Here is a 20508-nt window from a genome sequence, read left to right as displayed (position 1 = left end):
TTTTTTGTTGATTGATGTTTTTATAGTCTATTGGTTTTAGTTCTTACCAATTTTTTTGAGTTTTAGACCAAATCATGTATGTGTTGCTAAAAGTTTATTATATTCCTAATAATTTCATCGACTCTCATATAAAACTATACAACAAGAACTAGAATCCAACTGACCAGTCAAGAACATTACGAAGATTATATATGCGTGACATATACATATATATTCTTCCGTGTAGTTAAAAAATGGAATATATATATAAAATAGGCACAGACTATATATGCTGACATGCAAAAGCGATCACACTGTAAAACGTTTTTTTAAACAATAAAAAACTCCACATAAAATAAACATTCTTCTACGTGTTATTTAAAATTCCATGTAGTGATGACAGATTGAATATACTCGTATTTAATAGAAAAGAAAAAAAAAACAAAAAAAACATACGAATACAATATATAAAGTAAGAAAAGAGCTAAGCTAAAGGAACACACATGTGCTAATCACACGCATATACCAAATTTCGATAATGTTAGCATCTTGGTGAGAAAAACAAAGAACACAAGAAAACTGATGTTAGAAATGATCCATCCATACCTCCAGCACATTAAAAACTTAAGTAACAGCAGACTTAAGTTTTCTCAAAAAAATGGTGAATAAAGGATAGTAACATAACGAACTAACAATATATACATGTACATCTGTTTACATTGCTGTCATTTTTAGAATGGAGCCTATAGAATAGTATCAATATTACTTTATGGTACTTTATTGCAACCCGTTTGTGCATGAATATATTCCCACTTTTTTCTATTTTCTTGTGCTCTTCAACCTATAGAAAATAAATAAAGAATAAATTATACAGAGCGATCCTGACGGAGCATAGACTAAAATCGAACTTTTCCAAAATTTGACGATTTTGCACCCAATGCTTGATTTCCAGCCTAGTATCTTTTCCCAGTTCACAAAAAAGTGAACTTTCCTTTACGCCATTTACACTAAATAGTTAATTTCCATTCTCAATACAGATCTGTGTTCTCTCACAACAAGTGCTTTAGAGATAACACAGATCAACACAGAAAATTGTACTCATTGAGAGTAAACTGTGAAGATATTACCGATCTTTACAATTCCTATAACATAATAAATATTAATTAAATTGAAAATCACTGTCTATAAAAATGATGTCTCATAAGTCCCATCTAGTCTAGCGCTTATTTTGTGTTATAATCTTAATTATTTGAGTTTTTTTTTAATATTACATTTTATTTATCTCTCTGGATCTATTAGTGATCAAGCGGCTTCTCTGGCTTGGATGTTTGATTGGGTATCTGCGGCTGGAAAGGTGTTTGAGGACATCCGATGGTCGGTGGTTAGAGGACATTTGGGTCGTCTACTACCAACTGGGGGCAGTAAGCAACTAATCGGGCTGATTGGTGGAGGTTATTCGACGTGGCCAAGGACGACTCACGTCTGTAATGGCTAAATAAGTAAGTAAGTGAGATCCATTATTGAACATTATTCAGATGTCAATAATTAAAAATTAAACTATATACCTCATTTAACAAAAAAACTTTATACCTAGCGATTTATTACTTTTCTTACTAAACTGTTATATTATGCATCACCTAATATATCTTATTTAATAAGAAAAGCTAACGTTTTTATCTACATTTAGTAGTGTCTCAAATGAAGCTCAAAGCTTTAACCCTTCGCTGGCTAATCGGTCATCAGTCTCCCTTATGTTTAGAGTACAAAGTCTTGTTATACAACCAAGTCATTAAGCCAATCTGGATGTATGGCTTATATGGTAGCTATATGGCAATGCCTGTTCGTCAAAAGTAGAAATCCTGCAAAGAGTTCAAGCGAAGATCTTAAGAATGATTACTGGTGCACTCTGGTATATCAGAAATGAAATCATATATTTCGATTTAAGAGTTCCGATGGTTAAAGTCAAATTCGAGAGAATAAGGCAGAAACATATTTCAAATCTTGAAAACCACGTGAATCTGCTGGCCAAGGTCTACTCTTGCTAATATGACTACTTCCCCTAGACTAAAACGGAACGATAGACCCGCCATCCTACTTTCCTAATGATCATCCCGATTAATTCAACTTATACACCGTGATATCTGGTAAATAAGCCCTGGCTACTTATTCAGAGGTTCCTTGAAATAATTTACAAATCATTATATTATAATATCAAATCATTATTATAACATAGTATGTTTATATAAAATAATTTGTAATGTAATGTTATTAGTCTTTAAAACTTATTGTTAGGCTTTAATTTAAAGCGATTCAATAAAGATATATGTTATTGTTAAATAAACAAAAAAAAATTTGGTAGTGTGTATTGACTTGATAGACCTAAATAAAATTAAGAATTAAGAAGAATTAAGAGAAGCAACGTATGTAGGTCAGTCGATAAACAATTTATATTGAATTGTAACACACTTTTTCACTTCAGAAGCCGAATTTCAGAAAACTCAAACTAATACAAATAAATTTTACTTACTTAAACATTCTCTTTTTAAAATGAACAAATAAAGAAAACTCGCAAGTTTTCAGTTCCACTTAGAGTTGCAGTCTTATCTCAACAAATTTAGGACTTTCATGAAATATGTTTTTGCTATCACTCTTAATCATACTTTCCCGTACGTCACTTGGAGCACTAAAAGTATCTTTTATCACAGCATCTCTCTAAGAGCCATAACGATCAACTTTTCTACTTGCTTCAATTTGTGCTTACTGTTTATTTTATAGAATTTTATAGAGTTTTTTGCTTCTGCTTCCACAACTAATACGTATATGAGATTGTCATTTCCGGTTTTCGAAGCGGAAGTGCGAAGAACGTACAGTTGTGCGGTACAAACGCAGCAAGCGGCAAGCAGCAAGCAGCAAAAACAATGAAGGAAGCGAATGCACACTGCATTAGAAGCGCAGTGTTGCGAATTGTTAATCTAATGTTTTATATCTAAGCAAACTTTTTGGCATTTACCATTAAAGCGAAGATGAAAAAATGCATTAGAAATGTGAATAAGAATTTCCATGAATACGAAGTGTTTTATGCACTCGCAAATGTGTGTGCAATTTCTGCTGCTTTTACAAAAGAACCATGCAATATTTAAGTAGCTTTTCAAAATATAAAAAATATACATAAAATTTTATTTAAAAAATATGAGCTTGGTTGATGTGTTCTTAGTGTGCGAGTATTTCCATGTTTTTATAGCAATGCATTTGCTGCATTCGCTCAGGATGTGGAGTCTTGTGCGCTTCAAATTGTGACAACAAAAGAAATGCATTGTCTACTTTTAGGTGCATAACATGCACTTTTATTATTTTTATATTGCATGTTAGCTTCAGGTATTTCCCTACACTAACAGGTTGACTGTCATAAATTGTATGAAAATGTTCTGGAAAATGTCGTGAGCAATTTTGATTGAAGACAAATGTAATAATAAAATTATTATTTTCTCACTTTTAATATATTATATTTTTCTTTTGTTTTCGTATAGTATTTTTTACCTCGTTATACTAAGCCTCAACATGTTTAAATAAATTTTTTGTTTTGTCAATATATCTTTATTAAATCGCTTTTAATTAGAGCCTAACAATAAGTTCAAGAGTCCTACATACTAAAATGATTTGCAAATTATTTTAAGGGGGCTCTGAGTAAGTAGCCAGGGATTACTTACCAGATATCATGATGTTTAAGTAATGCACGATGACATATCTATTATTCAGTTTCAATCTAAAGGCATTTGTCATATTAGCAAGAGGTCCATGCAAAGGTTTATGCCTTATTCTCTTGAACTCGACTGTAATCATCGAAACATGTAAATCAATATGTGTGCCTTTATTTCTGATATACCAGGGTACACCAGTTATAATTCTTAGAATCTTCGCATGAGGTCTTTGCAGAATTTCTACGTTTGACGAACAGGCATTAGCATATAGCTGTAAGCCATACATCCGGATTGGCTTAATGACTTGGTTGCATAACAAAACTTTATACTCTAAACATAAGGGAAACTAATGCCCGATTAGCCAGCGAAGCCTCGAGATTCATTTCTGATTCGATATGTTTCCGCCAAGTTAAGCATTTGTCGAAGTGGTTACCATGGTACGTCACTGTTTTTGGAACTACAATTCTGTTGAGAGTGATAAATAACTATCACCATCTTTCTAGAAAGCTCAAATGATTTTTCAGTTGATTGAAAGCAATTGTGGCATTTCTATGTAGGCACAAAATAGCTGTATCGCTAGCAAATATTGGTGTTATTAAATTGGTATTTGTGGGGATATACAAAGTAAAGATGAGGCACAAGAATGACCTTGTGGGACACTTGCACTTATTGGGAAGTCTTTGGTTGTGTGCGAGTTATACTTTACACTGAAAGATCTGTGTATCAAGTATGATTAAAGTACTGCGTGTATGTTTTGCTGGTGCATCTAAACATCTAAAAAGACACCAGAGCAATAATTTCGATTTTCAAAAGTGCTTCTTATTAAGGACTTCTTATTATATGATATAGGTAATATAGTATTCCTTCTGGGCTTTTGAATCATTATAATTAATGCTTTTTTCCAAACCGTCGCGATATGTCTAAATTTATTATGGCGTTAAAAATCTTTGTAATTAATGAAATTGCCATGAGAGGCAGACTTCAGCATAATTGGACATATAGAATCGTATCCAAGCGCTTTTTTGCATACAAGTTTTTCTTCGGTGTTGACCTCGATATCGCTTGCGAAGATTTGTAAGTTGATAACATTATTGTTGATATGCGGAAGTGGTAAATCCAATTTATTAGAGAGATTTGGTTCAAAAATTTGACTCAGATGATTAGCAAATACATTAACTTTTTCTTCGTCGCTTCGAGCCCTTCACCGCTGGAATTTCTTAACGGAAGTACTGCTTTAACTGCAGTTGTTTAACACATGTTGTCTGTATAGTGAGCTATTATAAAACGGACAGTTAGATTCTTGTTTCACCGCAAAAGGTACACATAAGAAAGTTTTGGATGTCATTGCTTACGCGTGTATAATTATACGTATATTATTTTGAAACTACTAGTATTTATGGAGTTGCATTGGTGTTTATAGGTTGACTATTCCGCTGCTATTGGGTCTTCCACATCACTGCAAAGGCAGCTTGACCTGTTTATTAATTTGTCTTAATTTGCCATTAAATAAATTAATTGATTTTATTTGATTTAATTTTTTGATTTAGATTTTGCTTTTATTATGATTTTTCACAGATCATATTGGGAACTTAGTATCTGTTCATATTCGAAATCTGTAATTTCACGTGATCTGTTGCAAGTTTGATGGCAAGAGCTACAGCTGTATGTATGGAATACAAGTACTACCGCAATGACAGAGTGATTTTGATGCACAAACACAAATGTGGCATGATTTTTATTTGTAGAACTATCAGTGTACAATAGAGTTCCATTATTTTTCATATATCAATTGGTAGTTTTTGTAAGCAGCTACTTATTAATTGCAGTATTTTTATCTTCATTCGAGCAGATTTACAGGTCCATTAAAAGTAGTCATTTTTGGAGAAAGCATAAAAGATCAATTTGGTGCATTCAATAAAAAAAACCTGAGATCAATACATCTATTTCTATTTTAATACATCTATTTAAAATCTATTTAAATCTATTTAAGTTTATATAAATTGTAATTGTGTAATAATATGTAAAATATTAAGATTGTCTATATATATGAATACTGTGCTCAGTTTCACATTACTTCCTTATATCTTATATCGTTACTTGAAAATATGTACGTAAACTTACACTCAAAAATATGAAAATGTTAAAATGCATAGATCTGAAATGTACATATCTGTTTATATGCGTGTTGATCAGAGCCATAGGTCCAAAAAACTGCTACTCTCTTTTTAGATAAATAAAATTTCAACTAAATATGTCATTTAAGATTCAATGGAAGTCACTTCGCGATATTCAGATGTTGATACAGTTAAGCTTACATAGCTTTTATGTATAAACTTTATAAGATGTAGTACACAAAAATCCTCTATATATAAATATTTATCAATAATTATGTAAATATAGTTTAAATAATTTGTGTCGTTGTTGTTAATAGTAAAATATACAGTGGAGTTCATATATATGCGATCTCCTATATCTCTTGTTCTACGTTACAAATATTTTGACAAACTTAGTTTATTCCAAAAAGGCGTTAGTGTGAAGAGTACTAAATCCAAAGAAAACAAGTTTTGTATAAAATATACACAGTATTTTATTAATTTTAAAATTTATGTAATTTAATAGCATTGTGTAAATCAACGTCAATGATTCAATGATTATAAATTGAAAACCACATTACTTAATATGAGTATATTTTAAAATAATAATTGGAAACTAGTTATTCGATGAGTTATAAATATATTTGCTAATAAATAAACCTGACAATATTTATGACAGCACTTGCAAGTAGTGTTCCAACGGCAAATAGAAAAAGTCTGAACCTGCAAATGCTCAGGTACAGAATACAGAATAGAGAATACAGAATTGTGCAATACTCGTACTACCAAATAAGGCGCATAAGCTTCAAATGTTAATCACTAATTTGCTACGTAATGTATTTGATCTCTTACGAATGTATTTAGTAAGAAGCGCACATAAATTTGAGTACTTCAGTAAATGCAACCGAATAAAATAATCTGCTACCTCAGTTATGCAAACATCCTAATGCGCCTTGGATGCAACGGCTTTTAGTGCGGCTGGGATAAGCAGTTTGCATACAAATGCAGCAGAAGACACGCATTAATTTCTGAGATGTGTCACGTGAATTTGTGGCATCCGCTTTAACTGATGGAAATGTTTGAATTACTCCAGCCGAAGTCACTCGCAAGCCACTCTTTGAGTTTAATGCAAACTTCATTTGAGATATGCAAAGTAGCTCCCTAGCATTACAGACAGTTAAGTAACGGATTCATTTAGTCTGTCACATTTGCATTTTGATGCGCAGATTTCCTCCCAAGAATACTCACTTGCACCATTAAAATTCTGCAATTGGATGCATGAAATTTTAGTGGCTTCACGAGTACGTCACGCGGATACTGTACTTTAGCAAAGTGCTTATAAAATGGATTAAAATATTTCGCATTAATACTCAAATCGGGGCATATATATTCGAATTAATAGAAGTCCATACCTACCTTTGTGTGAATTTTGCTTAATTAATTAACTGCACTAATACACCACAAAATCTTAAAAGGTCTTAATATAATACTTATATTAAATGACTTTCTTTTTATAGAGTAAATAATGATACTCTAGTAACACATAATTTAATAATCTAATATTAATCATATTTTTGTGTGATGATGGATAAATAAGTAAAATTAGCCTAATGAATCAAGTTTTTGGGTGTATAACTTCATGCTTTATATTTTCTGATATCTTCAATCTTGATTAATCTTATTTCAATGGAATTATTTTCTATCAATGTTGTATGTTTTTCGACCATCTTTCTGGCGATTTTTAGATTTCATGAAAAAGAATGGATTGTCTTCTGATGCGACTTCCTCATGGAGCAATTTTCGGGCTGTCTGAAGTGTTGGTATTGAAGAGCGCTTTACATTGACCGAAACAAGCAATAATCTGATAACGCACAATGTAGTGTAAAGTAGAATTTCGGATTTAGGTGATTACAACGTATTTTTTGTGCAGTAAAATCATTTTATGTTGTTTCTTGACTGGGCTCGGACTTTTTTTGTAATGCAGGCTTTAAATCTTTCTTATTTAATCTCTCTGGACATCCCATACTGCGCGAACAAAGAGTTATATTTTTCAACAGAGCAATATAAGGTTTTGGAAGAATTAGAAAAGTCTTGTACTGTTTCTTAAAAATTGTCTCTTTTATTATAACAGAAATATTCAACAATTTTTAATAGATTCAATAATAGTAATTTTACTATTATTGAAAGACCAGTCTTCTAAGAAGTGTCACATTTCTTCTTCTAAATACTGTACGCAAGTTAATAAATTTTGATCTACAAATCGTTGTTAATTTTATCAAAAATTCTTTCAAAAATTCTTTCAAATTCTGTACGAAAAGTACTCGAAATCTATTATTTAAAAATGGTTTGTAAAAGTTCCAATCCAAAAATTTTTTCTTTAAGTTGATCAGGATCTGATATTCATAGTGTGTTTATACCAGCAGTTGCTGGAATTTTGTAATGAACCTTTTTCGTCGGGGTCTAACTTGCCGGATCCAAGGCCCCGCTCTACAATACATTTATTTATTAGGAACATTGGAAAAATGAGACGCATTTGACAGAGCTGAGAATGCCGTGAACTAAGTGACGGAAGTGATGCGATGTGATCACGAGCTCGCTGTTTAGCTGACTCTTGTTTAAAGAAAAGTGAATTCCTTTTCTGAAGTATAGGTTTTGCTACAAAATGTGGATTTCTTTAGCCGTGGACGAAGGATTTGTGATAGAGATTTAAATTTCTATCACCCTTGTAAAGAGTTGCCAAAAGTAGAGATGTGAATTTTTGACGCGGCTTTCATACCGAAGAAGTGTAATATACACTATTGTTTTGTTAGTGTAATTATACGTCAATTTTTTTACTACTTTGCAGTAGTAAATTTTTTTATTGTTTTTATTATTATTCTAATTATTGTTATTGTTTAAGTGTAGATTTTTAATAATTTTTTTATTATTTTTTTATTATTGTTAGAATTTTTGTAAACTTGATAACGCGTTTTGTTGATTGATTTATTATTATTATTTTATTAAAATTTTGCCGCTAAAATTTTATATTACACCTGTCCTATAGTAAGACAGTTGTGTAAGATTTTTTCTATGTATAATAATTTCTTACAACACCCGTTTTGTTAACAGGTCCTTATAACACCATTGAATGTTTCCAGTACACAGAATATGTGTGTGGCTTAGGGTAAGAAACGTTTATAAAATTTCAACTTTATTTTGGATTACGTTTATTGTACTCAAATCGAGTAATTATTTCGAAATATTTTTTTTTTCCCAATATGTTGATTCTTTTTTCGAGTCAGCGCAACTGGGCACTTTTACTCTTTGATAGCTAGGGATACTACAGGGTCCCACCCATCATATTGACTAATTTATGTATTCCTTATAAACTTCATGATTATTCAGTGATTGATCTAAGATCTGCGTACCTCCCCGTGCGGAGAGTGATTACTCTAAGATTAGATAGTGGTAAGTAGGATAGCCTGTCAATTTTTCCTTATTAACCAACTAGAAAATGAATACATCCGCACCAGTTTTAGATGTAACAATGTAAGGAAATTAACAATAATACAATTTGAGCAGTTTTGATTAGAGAGACTGAGCATTTGCTTCCTTTCCTAATTTAATGAATAATTTAGCATTACTTTCTGAATTTTCTTATAGCAAATTTGTTTCCTATAGCAATTGTTATTGCAGTTTTTGTTAGTGATAATAAATACAATTCGTAAATAATTCATCAAAACACTAGTGAATCTACTATCCAGCACTTTTTCTTATCAGTCGTAAGTTTTTAAATAAAAATGGGAACTACAAAGTGTCAACTGCAATAGGTTTTGTATGTTTTTACCTGAATTTTATGTTCAAATTCTGTGCAAATGTAAAATCGGGAAACAAATGATGTTGCAGCCATTCATCAATTTTAGAAACACGTACAGCACGATTTCAAGTGAAACGAGTATCTGCAACGCTACAAGTCACCAACTAAAATATTACACAACTGAAAACAATACAAAACCAAAATTAAAAAATCACAAACTACAATGAAAAAAAAAATATTCTACTATAACAAACAAAACTTAAAACAATAACAATATTTCAAATGTCAGAAGTTGCACATTCCAGTATTCTCAAGGACTGCATCGAAGAGAACACAGGAAGTACGGGGCCAGGAATAATGCGCGCGTATGTGAAAAGTTAAATAAAAGTTTTCCTTTTCTGTTGTGTGTGTGTGTGCACATGAGGAAAAAGGCTACAGGACAATGGGTCGAATTTATTACTGCAAGGATTATTATACAAATAGAGCACATAAGCAAAAAATATGATCGATTGTACGGCTGTGCAGAAGTAAAAATCGCATTTTTCATTAGCAAAAATTTCAGCAGAAAAGTGAGCCAAGTATAAATAATATTACAGAATATATAATATTACTTTTCATCTCTCCATTCCGATATTATTACTTTTATTACTGCATAAATAAGTTACAAACATCATGAAACGAAATTGTTTTTCTAAATTGTAGCGCCGAAAAGGAACAACTTTTATTTAAAGTACAAATATGGGCCGAATTGCTATGGCAAGAATAAGCACTGGCAACAAACACAATATCTAAAGTACGTGCAAGTTTGACAAATATAGGGTAACACATACCAACTTCCAATTCTCAAAACAGTCATGCAAACACATCACACCATTGAAGTGACCACAATCACAATAGCTTCCGCTAAAAGTTGCAAGTTTCCAACAAAAACCAAGGATCAAACTCCCATTTCCAGTTCACAATTTCTTTCGTAAGTATCCTGCAAATATTTGTTTCATACGATTGTCTGTGTTGCTGATGCTCTATTACGGCCTTCATTGCAGTTGATAGTCTTACATGTTCACTACATCATAAATTAAAGGAAAACTATCCAGTAAAAACGAACTTTGACACTGCTTCATGTTACCAGCATGGAGCATTACCAAGCAACATGATTTTTTTCTTGCTGTTATTGAAACAAAGCCAACAACAACAACACAACAACAAACGTGCCTCGGCAAGATATCTACAAAATGTACTCGAAATAGTTCCTAAAGACTTTACTGCATTCTTGGAATTATTTATATTCTCCCTCAACTGTTTTTATCTAATTCTATTTGGTTATGGCTTTTTTAATTTAACTTAATCATTCATGGTACGCTATGTTAACACAGACATTGATAACCTAATGCTACTTCATAGTTAAACTAATTATATTAAGTACCTCTTACTACGCTCTTCGAAAGAAGAAGAAACTTAATATTTCAAAGCATGGAGTTATTGTTTAAAATCTGGAAAAAAGTGCAAGTAGAAAACTTATAATTGACATCTATGAGTTACAGATCAGAACCTCGACATATGATACAAAATATTTTGATTATGAACTATACATAACATAATTTGTTGGAGATTCATAAGGAAAGATTATCAAACTTGTATTAAAATCAAGTATTATAGATAAAATCAAAACTACTGTAGACCGATATAAGATATATACTATACTATAATCATAGAACGATAAGCAGCTAAATAAATAAAAATCTTAAGTTCATCTTTATTTTATAGAAATCCTATAATATTTTTTATAACATATATATATTAAGAGAACAACGATAATATATCTAAGTTGAGGTCCCTAATGAAACAAGTAGTGAGCCCAAGGAGGTGTATAATGATAGGTAAAATATTCCGACTCTACTTATATACTTATATTACATATATTACTTATTATAATCAATAAAAATCTGTAAAGTTTGGGTAACTTTTCATAATTATAATAGAAAGCAAATAAATTAATTTACTGATATATATATATATATGATCGAACTCATATATAACTCTATCTATTCATCGTGTTTGATTTCAACATAATATATATTATATAATATATAATTTCAATGTAATTTAATTGGACTTACTGTTGGAAAAATAAACAACTGTTATGTTTCCGAATGGACAATATGAGTTTATAGAATTCAAAATTATCGTATCCTCTATGTATTAATATCAAACAAGCTATATACAAAAATAATACTGATAAGTGATAACAACAGACACATATTTAGCAAATTTATAGGTACATACTGTGTATAAGGCATGTGTTCGAATATAAGGAATACTACTAGAATATATTGAGGTAAAATAACATATAACATAAAAGATACATCTAGAGTAATCAGTGTGTCAGTCTACAGTAAGTAATCCACTCCTTGAACATATCCTTGAAGCTTAGAAGGTTTGTAGTTATAGATCAAAGAAGAAAAAAATTATAAGTAGTCTTAACAATTCTGTTGGATATAGCCACTAACCAATGTCACTTATAAGTAACTAAAGCTAAAAATCATTAGTCATTAAAATTTTACCAACATCATTAATATCGATTATTCTGATATTATATTCGATTGGAAGAAATTTTATTGCAAATGTACTTCACATGTACAAGGTATCATACTTATTGTACATGTGTCAGTTATATCAGTTTGTAATTAGTTTTTAGTTATCTTAAGCGTTCGCAGGAATATAGACTGTAAAGAATTCTTTCCCAACATCGAAGTTCTACAAGATCAGTCGAAGTTCACAGACCACCCAAGATTGTTTTCTGCAATAGTGTGAAGATATGTTTGAGATCTTTTATCTGGATCGAGTTCTGATGATAAGTACTATTCATCAAAAATAGAAACAATAGAAAATCGTGAAAAGCTTATGAATTATTTGCAATTTTGCAATGTGTGAAAACGACAAACCTTCTGGCCTAGAAGGAATGCCAATTCCAAAATCGTGAAACTATTTATGTTACTAAAATAATGCAGTACTATTTGGTTTGGTAAATATATTAACAAACAAAACTGTTACATTCGGTATCTGGGACAGTGAAAATCTAGAAGTAACTGGAGAAAGACTATTTCAAGCACAAAGTATTATTGCAAGGATGGCATACAGTCTGGTGTAAAAGACCTTTGATCACTTCTTTGAAAATGACAAAAGCGTGACACAAACAGCCAATTTTAATTTCTATGTTTGTTAAATCAGTACGATAAGCAATCTTTTTCGGCTTAGTCACCAAAAACATCGATCGATTGCGCAGAACAACATGTTTGTATGCAAACGCGTATCCATCAAGTAATGGCCGAACCACGATATTGCCAACTATGTGCCGATATGTCATCAAAAATTATCTGTGTATAATCTAGTATTTTGGAATATTCTCTGTATAATATTTAAATAATGTTTAATTTCACATTTACTGCCATTATGCAACAATATTTTCAAATCTAAAGTTTTAATCAAAATTTATTTCTGAAACGTTCCGTTTATTTCCGGAACGATCAAATTGATAATTCTGTGCAAGAGATTTGAATAAAATATGCTAAGATCCAAATGTAATATATATAATACGAAAATATATAAACGTTCCTTCAGCAATGTCTCATCACTGATGCGCTTCCCATAGCTGCATAACCAACGAAACTACTATTTTCAATCGTAAGTCTCAAAAATATAATCCAATAAAATAGAATTTGATTATATGAGAAAATGAGCCCCAAAACGTAGACTTACTTTGATATATGGTAAGTCCAAACATGTGAAGTTAAAACACAACAGCAAATAAAACAAAAAGCAAAAAAATAGAAGAAAAAGTAAGCAGAGACAAAATATATACAAACAATTTAAGTAAAAAAGATATATTAATCATGTATCACAAAATTATTACAAGTTATTTAGCTGTTAGTTCCTAACTAGGGTAAGTCCGATATGCCATAAGCAATTTCTTCAGCCAAACAATCCCAATCCAGAGGAGCCTCCAATATGTCCCCCAAGTCCTCCAAAACTACCGCTCAAGCCACCAGAATGATAACCCGATGAAGTAGCTTTACTTCCGCTACCAAGATAAGAAGAACCATAACCAGAACCACTACTTCCACTTAAGCCTCCAACATGACCAGACAACAAACCTGAAGAGCCTACTGAAGATGATCCATAACCACCTCCAATTCCAGCACCAATACCAGCAGAGCCTTTGCCATTACCCGATCCATGATCAGCACCAATACTTCCACTTAAGCCTCCGATATTACCAGATAATGAACCTGATGAACCACTAGAGGCTGAACCATGACCTGCTCCAATTCCAGCACCAACACTGGCAGAACCTTTATCATTACCGGATCCATGATCAGCACCAATACTTCCACTTAAGCCACCAATATGACCAGATAATGAACCTGATGAACCACTAGAGGTTGAACCATGACCTGCTCCAATTCCAGCACCAACACTGGCAGTGCCTTTGCCGTAACCTGAACCATGACCGGATCCAATGCTTCCACTTAAGCCACCAATATTACCAGATAATAAACCTGATGAACCAGCGGATACAGAACCATGACCTGCTCCAATTCCAGCACCAATACCAGCAGAGCCTTTACCATTACCAGAACCATGACCGGATCCAATGCTTCCACTTAAGCCACCAATATTACCGGATAATGATCCTGATGAACCGCCAGAGGCTGAACCATGCCCTGCTCCAATTCCAGCACCAACACTGGCAGTGCCTTTGCCGTAACCTGAACCATGACCAGATCCAATACTTCCACTTATGCCTCCGATATTGCCAGATAATAAACCTGATGAACCACTAGAGGCTGAACCATGACCTGCTCCAATTCCACCACCAATACCAGCAGAGCCTTTACCATTACCGGATCCGTGATCAGCGCCAACACCTCCACTTAAGCCACCAATATGACCAGATAATGATCCTGATAAACCACCAGAGGCTGAACCATGACCTGCTCCAATTCCAGCACCAACACTGGCAGTGCCTTTGCCGTAACCTGAACCATGACCAGATCCAATACTTCCACTTAAGCCTCCGATATTACCAGATAATGAACCTGATGAACCACTAGAGGCTGAACCATGACCTGCTTCAATTCCAGCACCAATACCAGTAGAACCTTTGCCATTACCGGATCCATGATCAGCACCAATACTTCCACTTAAGCCTCCGATATTACCAGATAATGAACCTGATGAACCAGCTGATCCAGAACCATGACCTGCTCCAATTCCAGCACCAATACCAGCAGAGCCTTTACCATTACCGGATCCATGATTAGCGCCAATACTTCCACTTAAGCCACCAATATTACCAGATAATGAACCTGATGAACCACCAGAGGCTGAACCATGACCTGCTCCAATTCCAGCACCAATACCAGCAGTGCCTTTACCATTATCAGAGCCATGATTAGCGCCAATACTTCCACTTAAGCCACCAATATGACCAGATAATGAACCTGATGAACCACCAGAGCCTGAACCATGACCTGCTCCAATTCCAGCACCAATACCAGCAGAGCCTTTACCATTACCAGAACCATGATTAGCGCCAATACTTCCACTTAAGCCTCCGATATTGCCAGATAATGAACCTGATGAACCACCAGAGGCTGAACCATGACCTGCTCCAATTCCAGCACCAATACCAGCAGAACCTTTACCATTACCGGATCCGTGATCAGCGCCAATACTTCCACTTAAGCCACCAATATGACCAGATAATGATCCTGATGAACTACCAGAGGCTGAACCATGACCTGCTCCATTTTCAGCACCAACACTGGCAGTGCCTTTGCCGTAACCTGACCCATGACCAGATCCAATACTTCCACTTAAGCCTCCGATATTACCAGATAATGAACCTGATGAACCACTAGAGGCTGAACCATGACCTGCTCCAATACCAGCACCAATTCCAGCAGTGCCTTTGCCATTACCAGAGCCATGATTAGCGCCAATACTTCCACTTAAGCCACCAATATGACCTGATAATGAACCTGATGAACCACTAGAGGCTGAACCATGACCTTCTCCAATTCCAGCACCAATACCTGCAGAGCCTTTACCATTACCAGAGCCATGATTAGCGCCAATACTTCCACTTAAGCCACCAATATGACCAGTTAATGATCCTGATGAACCACCAGAGGCTGAACCATGACCTGCTCCAATTCCAGCACCAATACCAGGAGTGCCTTTACCATTACCAGAGCCATTATTAGCGCCAATGCTTCCACTTAAGCCTCCGATATTACCAGATAATGAACCTGATGAACCGCTAGAGGCTGAACCATGACCTGCTCCAATTCCAGCACCAATACCAGTAGAGCCTTTGCCAATACCGGATCCATGATCAGCACCAATACTTCCACTTAAGCCACCAATATGACCAGATAATGAACCTGATGAACCAGCGGATCCGGAACCATGACCTGCTCCAATTCCAGCACCAATACCAGCAGAGCCTTTACCATTACCAGATCCGTGATCAGCACCAATACTTCCACTTAAGCCACCAATATGACCAGACAATGAACCTGATGAACCACCAGAGGATGAACCGTGACCTGCTCCAATTCCAGCACCAACACTGGCAGTGCCTTTGCCGTAACCTGAACTATGACCAGATCCAATACTTCCACTTAAGCCTCCGATATGACCAGATAATGAACCTGATGAACCACCAGAGGCTGAACCATGACCTGCTCCATTTCCAGCACCAATACCAGCAGTGCCTTTGCCATTACCAGAGCCATGACCAGATCCAATGCTTCCACTTAAGCCTCCGATATTACCAGATAATGAACCTGATGAACCGCTAGAGGCTGAACCATGACCTGCTCCAATTCCAGCACCAATACCAGCAGAGCCTTTACCATTGCCGGATCCGTGATCAGCGCCAATACTTCCACTTAAGCCACCAATATGACCAGTTAATGATCCTGATGAACCACCAGAGGCTGAACCATGACCTGCTCCAATTCCAGCACCAACACTGGCAGTGCCTTTGCCGTAACCTGAACCATGACCAGATCCAATGCTACCACTTAAGCCTCCGATATTACCAGATAATGAACCTGATGAACTACCAGAGGTTAAACCATGACCTGCTCCAATTCCAGCACCAATACCAGCAGAGCCTTTACCATTACCGGATCCGTGATCAGCGCCAATACTTCCACTTAAGCCACCAATATGACCAGATAATGAACCTGATGAACCAGCGGATGTAGAACCATAACCTGTTCCAATTCCAGCAGCAATACCAGAAGACCCCTTGCTGTAACCTGACCCATGACCAGATCCAATACTACCACTTAAGCCTCCTATTTGACCTGATAATGAACCTATTAAACCACCGGAACCAGATTCAGCTGCGCCATTTGAACCTGTGTGTCCTCCCAGACCGAGACCGAAACCACCACCACCCAGGCCAATACCGTATGCTGTATTAAATAAGCATTATTTAAAGTAATTTGAAGTACATAATTCTTTTAGGAACTTACCATTGCAGAAGGTAATGCCAACCGAAAACAATGCTATTAATGTTATCCCTCTCATGTTTATCACTTATTTAGATGTTAAAATGAACCTGCGCGGGCTTTTATAGAAATCAGTTTTAAGTCACTTGAAAGTGTTTGTTTTTATAATTCCCCACTCTGTGTGCTTAGTTTTGTGATTTTCTAAACAGCTTCAGTAGGAACGGTTTGGTTATTGATGACACACGTATTTAAATTCTAATTGAATCTCAGCTCTTGTGGAGGCGCTATATTAGGATGAGGTGTTGTTGCTTTTCCCACAATTTGGCATCCATTCGCATGTTAAATAATATGATTTCAAGATACTACATCGATAGTATAAAATCTTGAAAATCTCGTAGTGTGCTTCTTGTTCCACTCTGCCTTTAGTTTTGGCTGGAAAGTATTAACATACGCAACTGGTTTTTAAGTTCTTTCGGCGCTTCAGCACATCTCGAAACGGTCGTGTCTCAAACGCTATAATTAATTTTGTAATAACATAGAAAGACAAATTTATTGGTGATTAGTTCATTTGTCAAATGCTAATTTAAGCTAATAAACAAAATTTCATACCCCATAATATTAGAAAAAAATATTAAGCAATTAAAATTGTTTTAATATTGTTTTAATATTGTTCCTAGGAAATTAAACACTACGAATTCTAGGAAAAGTTGACATTGGACCTAGACTATGATGGAGCATTTGCTACGAATAATATGTGTGATAAATATCAGTCGGGTCTCCTTGTGCTTGTCGGTTGTTCTTTCAAATTTTTCAAAAAAGTTATTCTCTTTTTTTTTATATGTTTTGTCAGTGGATTTTGATATCTAAATACGAAATTTTAACTCACATGTGCATTCGAATTGCTAATATAAAGTATTTGAGTAATAAATCAGCTACATTTAAAGCAAATATTTATTATGTCATTATAATTCTGTACACCATCAAGTGAATTTTGTTTCGGAGTTTAAACCACTGGACTAATTTGAAAAGACTCTTCTCTTTAGTTAAGTCTTGTCAGTGTATGTACACTGCTAAAAATATTTTATAGATCCAAATTCTCTGCATTGGTTCAAAAATGTTTGTTGAATTCTAATTGAATAAATGTATTTAAGGTATGATCTTATTCGTCACTATTTCTTAATATTGCAGTTTTTTATATTCTTGTGATCAGTTGTACTGAAAGTACTTCAGAGATGCATCCATATGTAGCAGTGGACATAAAATCAAACTAGATAATTCATTTTACTAACAAAGCACTAAAATTGGTGAAACCAAGATGTGTCGATGTGTTGCCAAAGTAAATGAAGCATTTTATCATTGCATTCATTCAAAAACTAAAAGATAAAGAAATTTAATATTAAACATAATTTTACTTCAGATGCTTCATTCATACTAAGTACATTAAACTTTTGCATATATCATAAGTTTTCTCAGCAGCCGCTAAAGAACAAGTCACGATTTTCAGTTTCGTAGACAAGCGTTGAGAGTTCTTGGAAATCAAAGCACCACAACCAGTTGCGTTTAACTGAAAGACTCAAATTAATATCGATTGAACTCAGCCTTAAAAATTGTGAATAAAATTAATTCATATAAAATATTAATAAAAAAAATTCAAAATAATTCCAAGAATTTAATTTTTCAATTAGCCATGTAAATCTTCAATATGTGAAATCTATGATTTTGACTATTATTTAAGCGTGAACGGTGTAGTCCATATGGTCAACCAGTAGTTTTATAATATATGCAAATAAATATTGTTTCAAAACACAAATCAAAGAAATAAAATATATATTAAATAGTTTCATGTAAAATCAAATTTCCAATTTTAAATTTTGATAGTAATTCTTTTTATATAATATAAAATCTATTAAATAAATATTCAAACATATAAATAATATTCATATTTAGATTAGATTTTTTCTTATAAGTCGAAAATAACGAAAAAAATATAAATCATCCTCAATTACTAAAAATATTAAGTCGAAGATTAAAATTATCTCCACAACAGAATAAACTTTGTTCCTTCAATTTTTTTAAGTAATTCAATTAAGTAGAAAATCTATCTTATGGGTCAGGTTTAAACTTCTAATCGAGTAAAGTTTTATTTTTATTGGTTTAATGTATAAATTATAAAAAAAAATTAATAAATAACACTCTTCTACATACATCAGGTCTTTAATAGTATTTTTTTAATTTTTCAACCATTTTAAGCTAATTTGAAGCCTACAATGAGATTTGAAATTTGTGTTTTCAGCAAACTTGCTACGGCTAAATAAATAAACATTTCTGCGTTAGACGTTCCTCTCCAAAAAACCTCTTTCCGGCTCCAAATGTGCAATTTTTTAAATATTTCTTTAAATCACTCTGTATAAACAAAACTGAAAACCGAGAAAACTATAGTTTTAATTCAAAAGACAATCTTAAAATAGTTGAAGCCACACGGCAATGAAATCCTTTTAGAGCTACTCATTTCCAAAAAAAAAAAACATATATAAAAATTTTTGATATTTCCTCTCGAGTTGCCGATATGAGCTTAGCAGCCTCAAATTAACATATAATAGATGAAAAAACAAAAAATAGAAAATTTAATGTAATTTAATTTAATATGCAATAAATTTTTAAATACTTTAATTGCTTTGTTTCCAAACAGCCTACTTGAGCTCAAATAATTGCCTATTGTGGTACCACAGAAATATCATAGGTACGTATGTTACACCACCATTAGGTAAAGGAAAACCAACCTGACAGTTCAATAAATTTGGTCAGGTTCTTAATATTACATAATGACAGCTCAATCAGTTCGGTGAGAAAAGGGGCCCCGAAGATTTTCAACCTTCTTCTAGCTAAAAAAGGGCACTCACACATGAGATGAAACACGGTCTCCTCCTCATGTTTACAGCCACAGTCTTAACAAAAGTCATTGTAGAGTAGACTACATTGTAGAGTTACATAGCATGCTTTCCTATTTCGCAGTGTCCCGTTAGTACAGACATCGTGGTGCTGAACAAGTTCCGCCTTAGTTGAAGTAACTGCATACTAGACCAAGAGTTAGAGTTAATTGTTATACATATATTGTTATATTATTTGGTATTCTTAAAATTTTTTTTAGTTATTATATTTTATTTTAACCAATTTAACTTTGATAAAAAATATTTTTACAAATTTATTATTTTATCGTTTATTTTACACAGCACACTAGTTATAATGCAAAGAATTTTGGATTATTTACGCCGGTCTAACTCAGTGTAAGTTGTGTAAGTTGCTCACAGATCCCGGCGATCTGTGAGCAGATAAAGATGAAAGGAAACACAAGACGAATACATGGTTAGGGAAGTGGGAAGAAAGTTAGGTGGATGAGAAGGAGGGGGGGTAGGGGG

At 33.6% G+C, this 20508-nt stretch overlaps 1 protein-coding gene across 18 annotated transcripts in view; it reads right to left on the bottom strand.

The window, feature by feature from the left end:
• Window positions 1–13431: 13431 nt before the first annotated feature.
• The window catches only part of LOC119669063 (fibroin heavy chain-like), a 24779-nt gene continuing 17702 nt past the window's right edge, over window positions 13432–20508 (bottom strand). For 12 of the 18 annotated variants that reach the window (XM_038078795.1, XM_038078801.1, XM_038078802.1 and 9 more), the window contains one exon: window positions 13432–16822. In XM_038078795.1, the coding sequence (XP_037934723.1) occupies window positions 13536–16822 (3287 nt within the window). In that variant the 3' untranslated portion in view covers window positions 13432–13535. The remainder of the gene's footprint in view (window positions 16823–20508) is intronic. The other 6 variants (XM_038078796.1, XM_038078805.1, XM_038078807.1 and 3 more) reach the window with 6 other exon arrangements.

The sequence above is a fragment of the Teleopsis dalmanni genome, chromosome 1, assembly GCF_002237135.1.
Source record: "Teleopsis dalmanni isolate 2A chromosome 1, ASM223713v2, whole genome shotgun sequence".
Lineage (NCBI taxonomy): Eukaryota > Metazoa > Arthropoda > Insecta > Diptera > Diopsidae > Teleopsis > Teleopsis dalmanni.
This window is presented reverse-complemented; position numbering and strand designations above follow the sequence as displayed.